Genomic DNA, 10,895 nt, shown 5'->3' with positions numbered 1-10,895 from the left:
CCTCATCTTAGAACTTGTGGACACAGACGTGCGAATCTGCTTGTCTGTCGGGCGGAGGTGACCGTTTTCGTGTGTGCTTGCGCAGCCCCCTGTGGGAGGGAGGGGGGGGGGGCTGCGGCTGCACTGCCTGTGTTGCTGTTGTTTATTATCTCCTTTTCTCTCGCTTGGCTACATCTAGACTTCTTTCTCGCTTGCCCTCTCTTCTTGTGTTCGCTTCCCTGCCCTTGCGACGCTCTGTTGTTTCTGATGCGCCAGTTACAGCGACACGAGGGCGCCCCCACGTGCAGAGGCAGAGAAAGACTCGCGCATGAAGGGACATACAGACCGCGCAGGCTCCCCTCCCTTCCTCCTTTATATATATATATAGGGTTACTCTTGAAAAGGCTCTTGTTAGTGTACCTGTCATCCCTCCCCTCTCCTGCCTACCCTGCCTCCTCTGCGTTCCCGGCCTCCTCCTCCGCGCCCTTCATCACCCTCTCTCTCTCTCTCTCTCTCTCGCTGGCGTGTCCTATCGCACGCGCCACGGCACACCATCACCACGACAGCGAGAGGGAGAGATGAAGGACGAGCGAGCACACACGCACAGAGAGAGGATGATGAAAGAGAAAGGTATACCCATAATATAAACCGCCTGCTTATTCTCTCCCCCTCCTTGTACCCTTCCTCCTACTCCTCTCTGTCTGCGTGTGTACGTGTGTGTGTGTGTATGTGCATCCACTCCCCACCCCCTTGTCAGATCATTTTTACTGTCCTCTCACCGTTCTCTCTCGTTATTTGTGTTGCTTGCCTTTCGCTGATCGAATCCATTGTTTTATATGCTCTTGTACCTCCCCCATCCCCTCCCCTCTCCCCCACTCTACCCGGCCACCTTTAGGCACTAGAAAATAACACATCGTACCCATCTCCGTGTACCCTACATTCACGCTACTGTCTAGATTTATCTATCTATATATCTATATATATATATATTGTATGTGTATCCGGCCACTCATGGATGGTGCCTTCTCCATATGTGGGTGCTTGCGTCTGCGCACCTCCTCGTCGGGGCCTCCCCCCCCCCGCTCAGGCAAGAGTCCGAGGGGCGACAGACATCGAGCATACAAAACAGGCGCGTCGAATGTAGAAACAAACATGGCGGCCGGAAGGAAAGGTAAGCGACCTCAGCGTCACGCCAGGCACAGCCAAGCGCATGCGTGTGCTGGGGCCTGTGCGCATGCTATAGGTCGCATGGTGTGGTGAGTAGAGGTTTGTCTACGGGCTCCGCTCCCTCTGTCTCCCCACCTTTGCGTGTGTGCCGTCCCAGCTAGTGGCAGGGATGGCGAGAGAGGGAGAGGGGGGTGCCTGGAGTGAAGCCCGGCCCCTCACCACCACCACCTCTCGCCATCCCTACCAACAGCGCGATCTCTCTCGCTCTCTCTCAATCTCTCTCACTGCTGCTGCTGCTGCTGCTTGTGCGCGCTCTTTCACCTTATTGTGCGCATGCGCAACTCGACCAGTCTGTGCGTCGAACTCTACGAGGCCGGGCCAACGCTCTGCCACAGGAATAATCAAGCAAAAGGAGGCAACACAACGGTGTATATATATATATATATATACACATCGAAAGGCTCAGCCGACGCACCTCGAAAACACGCGAAAAAACGAAGCTTCTGCACACACTCGCCGCCACCAACCCCGCACCACGGCACTACTGCGTTTATTCAAGCGATTTCCTGTTGCCAGAACGACGGCACATCCCCGTCTCTTCGGTGCTCACAGTACGCACGCAGACACGGCAGCCCAAACATCGACACGGTTATGCTGTTGCGAAGCACCGTTGGGAGCGACTTGTACCGAGGCGGCCCCTTTCACCAACTGCTCTGCACACAAGACACCGGCACGAATTTCCTGCGCAAGCTCGTCTCTCTGAGGTCTCTCTTCCCCTCCCACCTGCCAGATGCGCCGCGAGCGCCAGAACTCGACGAAGGTTGCGCCTGCCGTCTCCTCGTCACCGCGAGCGCCGCACACGTTGGGAGTTTCTACCAAGAAGCGTGCAAAACAAGGCACGACATCCGCCACGGCCGGGGCCGCGACAGCGGCAGCGGCACTCGAGAGCACTACAGGAAAAGGATGCAGCACCGCCCTCTCCACACACGTGACAGACAAGAGGCCAAGAAAGGCTTGCTCAGTGACCCCCGGGCTAAAGGGTGAGCCCGTCTCGCCCCAGTCGGACGCGTCACGTAGGGCAGCCAATACCGCACCTGTGCACGCGCTGTCGTCAGCAACACTGTCCACCTCGTCCTCATATCTGCTGCCGCCTGCCGTGAACGGGGTGGGTGCGAAGCGTCGCACCTCAAGCGTCGCCACCGCATGCTCGACCGCGACGGCCCCCTTACTCCCTGCTTCCAGTCCACGGGGCACGCGCTCCGCTGGTGCCTCTTCCTCAGCACTGACAGCAAAGAGCAAGTCAGTATTGTGTACGGCTGGGGCAGCGTCCGGCAAAAGCGTTTCTGCAGGCCGTGGCAGCCGCACCGCGCCCACCACGAAGCGGAGCGGCAAACGCGGCAGTGTCGGGCTTCTCCTCCCTGTTGTGCACAATGACAAGGATGTCGCCGTCGTGGCTGTCAAGGGTCGCTGCAGCGATGGCGGCGGGAGGCCTGAAGAGAGTACGCCATTCTTGAAGTCAGCCACCACCCCAGCTGTCGCTCTCGCTGCTCCTATTGCCTCCCTCCGTGGGAATCGCGGCGGCAGCCTCACAGCTGCGGTCACAGACGAGCTTCCGCCTCTGTGCTCGCCGTCCTGGATGCCGCTGCACAAGACGCGGATCAACACAGACTCACAGCGCTCACCCCCACCCGCCCCTGCGAACCACATCAGGACGCCTGTAGGTAGCGCGTCGTCGCAGTCCTTAGCCATATCTCCCCTCTCGACCAAGCTGGTCGAGATACCTTCGCCGGAGCGGAAGTCGAATAGTGGAGTCGTCACCGGCGTCAGCATCAGTGACGGCGGTGCCATCTGGGACCGGCGGGCACAGTGCCGAGCGCCGACGGGCCCCCCGCATAGCATCACTGCGGAGCGCCGAAACGAAGCCGGAGACGGCGCGGTGGTGGCGAAGGGGGGGAAGGCAAGCAGCTCACCCAGCAAGGCTACTGCCGGACGCGTTGGGAGCCAGGGAAGTGATGAAGGGGGCGATGAGACCTCGAGCGGAGACGAGGAGGGCGAAGAAGAAGATAGCGATGAGGAAGACGACGAGGGCGAAGAAGGTGGCTACTACGACGGCGCCACGTCCGACCAGGAGGAGGACGACGACGTAGACACCGGCGACAGCACCGCTGATGACGAGGAAGACGAAGACGATGCTTCGACGTCAGCCTCATCTTCCTCCTCGGGCTCTTCGACGGCGCCGGTAGAGATCGGCAGCAGGAGGTCGCGGAGGACGAAGCGAAGTGGCAAGAAGTCGACGCAGAGCTCTCTCAAGGCCGCGACGAACACGGCCGTGCCGTCATCGGCTTCAAGCGCTGCGCAGTGGCGCGGTGGGTCCGGGCCGGCAGCGCAGCCGATTCGCACGAAGGTGTCGAGAGAGGGGGACGTGAACGTAAAGGTCATCTTTGCCGATCGCTCCCGTCACTGCTTCCGCCGCTATGTCAAGGAGGTGATGACGCGCTTCGGCTTCCGGAAGGCGACCGACTTCGACATGTACTGCATTGACCAGTATGGCGACCGCGTCGACATCGATACGGAGGAGGACTTTGAACAGCTGCTTGACGCCTTAACGGAGGCCATGGGGGTGGTAGGCAGGGATAGTCTCGTGGGCTCCCCAGACACGCACGCCTCTCCTCCGCCGCCGTCCCTGGGGCTGTTCCCCCACCTGCACGGCGCGAACCAAAGCACGGGTAGCTGTGGGATTCCCGCGGCGGGTGATGGGCTCAGCATCAGTGGCCATGCCAGCGAGCGCGCCATGAGCTTCAGCGCAAGCCAGAACCACACGTCCTCCTTCTATGCCGCCAAATCTTTCTCCTTATCCCCTCGACTGGACGCGACGATCGCGTCGTCTATCAGTGCTGGCAGCCTGGTGGAAGATGACGGCAAGAGCAGCGTCAGCGTGCTGCGGCTTTATGTGCGCTATTCGAACGCCTACTACACCGAGCACCGCCGAGAGTTTGAGCAGCAGATGAATCATAGCCTGCTCTACACGCAGGGCATTTTGAATAGCGGTGGCAGCGGTGCCCATCCGCCGCCGCCGCCGCCGCCGCAGCTTTCACTCGGGTCGCCTTCGAGCAAGTGGAGGCTTCAAACGGATCAGCTTCCAAGCGGCCATGTCTCGCCAGGGGCGGTAGGCTCTCCCCTCGCGCGAAATATGCTCACGTTCACTACCTGCAGCGTTGGCAGCGGAGGCGGAGATGGCGGCGCCACTTCGAGTCACAACGAGTTCAACGCTGTTCATGGCAAGTCTTCCGATTGGGCGGCTGCCTCGGCGGACAGCATGTCGATGCAGTTCAACGAGACACTAAGCAGCAACCTTGCCAAGACGCTCCGGCTTGATGAGGCCGAGCCGCTAGACTGGCGGCGTATGAGCGTGCTTGGCAAGGGCTCCTTCGGCACGGTGTACGAGGGCATCACCCAAGATGGGAAGATGCTGGCGGTTAAGGTGCAGGAGCTGTCCCTCGACGACGGCGACGACGCAGAGGCGGTGAAGGCGGTAAAGGCGGAGATCAATCTCATGAGTTCGCTGAAGCACAAGAATATTGTCACCTACTACGGGTGCCAGACGCGCGTGCTGCCGACAGGCAACCAGCAGATGGAGGTGTTCCTCGAACTATGCCACGGCGGCAGTCTCGCTTCCCTGCGGCGGAAGTTCGTAAAGGCCAAGGAGCCGTTCAGCATCTCGCTCGTGCGCTCATACACGCGGCAGGTCCTGGAGGGGTTGGCCTACCTGCACGCCCAGAACGTTGTGCACCGCGACATCAAGAGTGACAACGTGCTCATATCGGCAATGGGCGAGGCGAAGCTCGCGGATTTTGGGTGCAGCAAGCGGCTAGGGCCGGCGACGCTGCAGGGCATGCCGGGTACACTGCCTCCAGGTGCAGCGCCGGCAGCGGCGGCACCAAGCCCACAGGAGGCGGCGGCAGCACGTGCCGCCATGCATCAGACAGTGGTGGGCTCGCCCTTCTTCATGGCGCCTGAGGTGCTGCGAGAGGACGGCAGCTACACTGGCGCAGCGGACATCTGGTCTGTAGGCTGCTTGGTGCTGGAGCTGCTCGGTCGAGAGCCGTGGGATATCACCGGCAAGAACATCTTTCAAATTATGTTCCGCGTTAGTAAGGAGAAGGGGATGCCGACTGGGGTACCAAAGAAGTGCCCAGCGATTCTTCTCGACTTCTTCGAGCGATGCTTCCAGCGGGACGCCAAGCGGCGGGCCACCGCGGTGGAGCTTCTGGCGCATGAGTGGCTGACGTGCCCCGACAAGGCGCTCGAGGAGGTGCCGCCGTCACCGCTATCGCAGAAGGAGTCGCCGGCGGAGTGACGGAGAAAGAGGTGCGAGGGGGTGCGACGTGCTTGTCAGTTTGATTGTGTGATCGGATATGCGCGCCTCTCCTTCCACCTGCCTCCGTGGTCTGGTGGATCGGCAGGAGGAGTGTGGAGCCGAACGCCCAGCTTCTTTGTTCTGATTATTTCTTCGTGTGCTCGCGGTAGCACCGCCGCTAGCCCCTCCCTCTTCTTCTTTCGCTCTTGTTCTCTGTGTGGGTGCACCTGCACGCGGGAAGCGCGTCCCTTGCAGCACAATGGTTGCATCGTTTTCTACTGCGCTCACCCCTTCCGGTCTCCCGGCTCCGCTTGCGCGTCTTTCCGCCGCGGCGACTCACACAGCAGCACTGTGCTGTTTCACCGCACACTCCCTCTCCCAAAGTTGTGAGGAGAAATGTGGGACTCATGTGATGAAGGAGAGAGGAGGGACAAACACATGTACAGTACCACCGCACTTACCTTGATCGATAACACGAAGACACGCACACACACGCACACACACGCACACACACACACACACACACACACACACACACACACACACACACACGCATGCATACACGCAGCCACCTGGACGCCTTCTCGCATGTGCTCGCGTCTTCTTTCGCTCTCTCTCTCTCTCACTCTCTTCGCATGTTTTCGCATCCTTATTGATGCGGCCACCAGTCCCATGCTTTGACGAACCTTTTCTGTTTGTTTCTATGCAACGTGTCGCCATGTGCGTGCTCTCTTCGTGTGCATCGCCCTTCCCTCCCTCCCCTCCCTCCCCTCCCTTCCCTCTCCCCCTCCCTCTCTCTCATTACCGCCGACGTGCGGTGTCGATGCAGCCCTCTTGCGTTGTGTCGATCGGGGGGTCTGATGATGCCGATGCGGCGAGAGAGGGAGGGGGAGGCGACAAAACGATGGATGGGAGGTGGTGGCGAATGGCTCGCGAAGGAGAGGGAACTAGCCAACCCCCCTTTCTCTTCCGAGGACACGAGATGCACATATACCGCCGTTGACACAGGCACCCGGGTCTGTTCCTTTTCTCATCTCCAACTCCCCCTCCCTCCTCACCTTGTGTGTGAGAGAGGGGAGGCGAGTGACACGACGTATTCGTGCGTATTGAGGCACCTTCGAGCAACGAAGCGCGCTATGAAGAGAAAGCGAATGCGTGGCACTCACATGCACGTCTTCCTCTTGCCTTCCAGCCATCCCCCTCCCCTCCCCCTGGTGCCGTGGAAGCGTACTTCATCGGTGCACTTCGTGCATGGCCACCTCTCGGCTACCGCCGCTGCTGCTGGATGACTGTCAGCATTCGTATCCTCATTGTCCAGTTCACGGACGGACGGGCAGCGACGAGAATGGACAACCAATGTGGCTGCAAGGAGCTGCCCACGACATGTGTGCATCTCACTCTGTCTCTTGGTTGCTCCCTGTCGCCACCCTCCCCTCCCCCGCGTGTGACTTCATCCTCTTTCTTCTCTCCCGTGCATCTTCTTCTGGCCCCGCTCTTCTCCATCGGCGCTGCTCTGCGACTCGCACCACACCGTCGCACACGCATACCACCAACTGCACACCTTCACTGGATGTTTACACACATACACATGCATACATATATATATATATATGTGTGTGTGTATGTGTGTTTATGGGGCGACCATCACTGCAGAAACAAATTCGCTACTCTTTTCGCCTTTACTGCTTTCCTTCGCCCATCCCTTTTTTTTTGTTTGTTTGTTTGTCTCTCGAGAGTCGCAACCAGCAACAAGAGGCGCCTCCCCCGCTCCCTCTCGCTCCCCCCACGACGTCTCCGTCGCCTGCACCCCGTCGCGGCATTTTCTGCTCTCTTGGCTCATTTTCTGGACCCCGCTCCTCCTCTCCCTCCGCTTGCTTGCTTGCCCTCACGCGTTCACGCACGCACACGATACCCCCTTCCTCCATTTTGTGCCTTGTCCCTTGTGTGTGCGTGTGTGTGTCGCGTCGTGCCGTGTCTCTCTCTCTCTCTGCATCCATCTCTGCCCTATCCCCTATATCTTGGGCCTCTCTCGGGCTTGGCTGCGTAGGCATCACTATCATTAACATCACTAAGAGAAGACCGGAGGGATAAGGGTGGTGGTGGTGGTGGCGGGGGGGGCGGCGACACCGGTCATCGACACGCACTTGCCTGGTTTCCTTTTTTCTCTCCCTCTGGCCCCCCTTTTCAGGACCGTCGATTTGCACTGCTGCTTCTCCGTGCGCTTGCGTGTGCGTGGGTCTCTCCCCCGCCTTGGTGACGCGCGATAGCCCCCACACCCCCTTTCCTCCCCCCTCTCTCTCTCTCTCGCGCGCGCGCGCGCCTTTTCGATCTCCTCGCACACGAACGATTGCCCGCTGTGGCAGCGACAACATCCTCCGCGAATGCGGCCAAAAATGGAGCCGCGTGGCGTTGCCGTGTCCACACCGATGATGGTGTGCGACGCCTTCGCGACGGACCGCTTCAAAGGCAACCCGGCCGCTGTCTGCCTTGTGCCGACCTCCGTGTACTGTATGGAGTGGTCTGCCGTAAGCAGCCTCGAGGCCAGCTTGGGCCGCGGTGAGCCGGAGTCGCCGGAGAGAAAGATGACGGAAAAGGACCGCCAGGCGGCGGCCGAGAAGTACTCGGTAGAGCGCAACATCAAGATGGGCCGCGCGTTCCAGCAGGTGGCGAAGGAGATGAACTTATCAGAGACCGCCTTCGTCTACCGCCTGCCCGCCTCGCGCATCCGCACTATTCATGAGCAGATCATGCACAAGTGTAAAGAGTTCGAAAACGAGTACGAGGAGAAGGTGAAGCACGACAACGAGGAGCGCCGCCGCATGAGCGCCGCTGTTACGGAAGACGAAGAGGCATCGGGGCTTCCGGCTCCGGATCGGCAGCAGGTATCGGCAATGCACACTATAGAAAGCAGCCAAAGCCCGACGCACTCGGCGAAGCATCTGGGCAACATGGCATGGCCGCTCTCGCCTGGTCTGTTGCCTAGCTCCAGCTTCTCCATGGCGAACTCCGGTTTGAGCTTCCTCTACACCCGCGCCTCCAACTCCATGATGACCAGCAGCGAGACGGGCCGCCGTCCGCGCCGCATGCATACGCAGTGGTTTGGCCTGCGCTGGTTCACGCCGATAAAGGAGGTGCCTCTGTGCGGCCACGCCACCTTCGCGGCGGCGCACGCCATCTTCGAGATCTCGCGGCTCGTCCAGTCGGAAAGCACACGCCACCTCGTGTCGCATATCCCAATGGAGTTCTTTGTGCCTTCGCAGACCGATGTCATCTGCTTTGTGACGGAGTCCGGTATCATCAGCGTGCGCCGCAAGTCCGACTCCATCGCCAGAGCCAGTAGCTTCATGCTGCAGAGCTACACCTGCTCGCCCGACACGTACGAGGTGCACTTTCCCATGACGGAGGCGCTGTCGATCAAGAAACAGGTGCCGCAGGTGCTCTTCAGAGATGTGGCGGCGGCGCTCGGGCTGGCGTACGGCGCCGAGTGCATTGAAGACATTGCTTACTCCAAGTTGACTGGCTACTACGTGGCGCGTCTGTCCACGCCGCACAACGTGCTGGAGTGTCGGCCCGACTGGGAGGCGCTTCGCCGTGCCTTTAGCTCGACCGACTTCATGGACGCCCTCAAGGAGCAGTCGGCTGTGATGGGCCCCATCAAGGGCCTCGGTGTGACGGCTCAGAACGAGGGCCACATTATGGTAGGGCCGGCCGCCAACGCCCACGTTGTCTCGCGCTTCTTCGCGCCGTGGATGGGCGTGGATGAGGACCCGGTGACGGGCTCGCTGCACACCGCCATCTTGCCGTACTGGCTGCGCTTTCTGCAGAAGGGCTGCTTCAAGGTTGGCGACCACATGCACTTCTACCAAGCCAGCAAGCGCGGCGGCTCTGTGACAGGTATCGTCATTGGGCGAAAAGCAGAGCGCGTGGCGCTGATCGGGCCTGTCGTTACCTTCATGCGCGGCAGCTGCACCTTCGAGGTGGAAGAGGAGCACTAGGGCGTGGCAGGCACACACGCCGATGCGTACATGCACGTCTAAACACATCTATCTATCTATCTATATATATACACGCACACACACGCACCCCTCCTTTGCTCTCTTCACCACATCAGAAGCCGCCCCGGCACTGCGCCATCCGGTGTAAGGGGCGTGAACGCCTTGCGGGCAACTCTTTTTCCGCTCCTGATGTACTTTGATTTGTGCCGGTTTCCTTTTTGGTTGTCTCTGCCCTCCCCCTCCCCCTCCCTCCTCCTGCCGCATGCCACTCACGCATGAGGCTGCCCTCAAGGAAGCTCCGCCTCCGAATATGCCACGCCTGGGAAGACCCCTCGTTCTCTTCGTCATGGCGTCGTCCGCATCTGGCGAAGTGCAAAGGCCCGTGCCAGTGTGTGTGTGTGTGTGAGAGAGAGAGAGGAGACGTGTATATACGTGAGCACGGGCCCACGCACCGAGATAGCGGCAGAGACGCCTATGCCACATTCCTCGCAGTGTCTCTCGCTCATCTCGCACGACATCGCGCAGCAACCCTATCAAGGCAATGCGGTGTGTGTGTGTGTGGGGTGGTGGTGGGAGGCTGGAGTAACAGGGCCGCATTGGATTTCTAAAGAGTTTCGTGCGGCTTCTCTCCGTGGTGCGTCTTCCTCTGCTTTAGTATGTTCGCTGCTGTGCATGCTGTGGATGCCCGCAGCGTGCTGTGTGCCTCGCTCACTCCCTTTCCGTCTCTCACGACAAACCACACCAAACCCCGCCACATCATTCGTACCTCATCTCCGCCGCTCCTTCCCTTGTTATCGTGTGCTGTCGTGTCCTTCATCGCCGCCACCGTCGCCGCTTCCTGCCCCATGGCAACGAAGGCAGCGGGGCGGGGAGAAGAACGCGAGCGACGTGGACTACGATGGCGGCGGCCGGAGGAAGAGTTGTCCCCCTCATCGCGTGAACTGCACAAAGAAGAGAAAACCAAGCAAGCAACCAAGAGCTGCACACTGCGGTCGGTGAGGCGTGGGGCTTCCCTGCGCGAGCGATGGGGTGGGTGGGTGTCACAGGTTGAGAGAAAGGGGCACAGAGAAGGCGAAAACAGTGGAGCGTATGCGGAGGAGAGGCCGCAGAGGGGCGCTGACACGGACATCAACGAGGGGGGGGGGCGACAGGCGGCGACTCTGTGCGCTTGGGAGTAATGTAAGACGGAGCAGAGCGAGGGGGCAGGTAACAGCCTTGGTCGGCGCGCGCGGAGAGAGAGACAACCGGATGCTCTGCCACACGTTTGGGCAGCCACCGCGATGCCCCGCCCTCCCCGCAAAATTTTGCCCTTGGCCGAAGCTATGAAGGATCGAACGTGCCGACGACGACGAGGCGGTATGCGTGAGGGACGATGAGGGGGCCGGAGAGAATGCCGT

At 60.3% G+C, this 10,895-nt stretch overlaps 2 protein-coding genes across 2 annotated transcripts; both read left to right on the top strand.

Annotated features, from left to right (window-relative positions):
• Positions 1–2,782: 2,782 nt before the first annotated feature.
• LMJF_17_0490 (putative protein kinase) lies at positions 2,783–5,503 on the top strand (the record flags this gene model as incomplete). The annotated part of the gene is made up of 1 exon (XM_001682251.1): positions 2,783–5,503. One exon carries the CDS (start codon positions 2,783–2,785, stop codon positions 5,501–5,503), a length of 2,721 nt encoding a protein of 906 aa, XP_001682303.1.
• Positions 5,504–7,884: 2,381 nt separating this feature from the next.
• LMJF_17_0480 (hypothetical protein) lies at positions 7,885–9,498 on the top strand (the record flags this gene model as incomplete). Its single annotated transcript, XM_001682250.1, has 1 exon — positions 7,885–9,498. The coding sequence occupies one exon, from the start codon at positions 7,885–7,887 to the stop codon at positions 9,496–9,498; it is 1,614 nt and encodes a 537-aa protein (XP_001682302.1).
• Positions 9,499–10,895: the final 1,397 nt, after the last annotated feature.

Source organism: Leishmania major, chromosome 17 (assembly GCF_000002725.2).
Source record: "Leishmania major strain Friedlin complete genome, chromosome 17".
In the NCBI taxonomy this organism is placed as follows: domain Eukaryota; phylum Euglenozoa; class Kinetoplastea; order Trypanosomatida; family Trypanosomatidae; genus Leishmania; species Leishmania major.
Note: the sequence above shows the minus strand (reverse complement) of the source record. Positions and strands in the feature narration are given on the sequence as shown.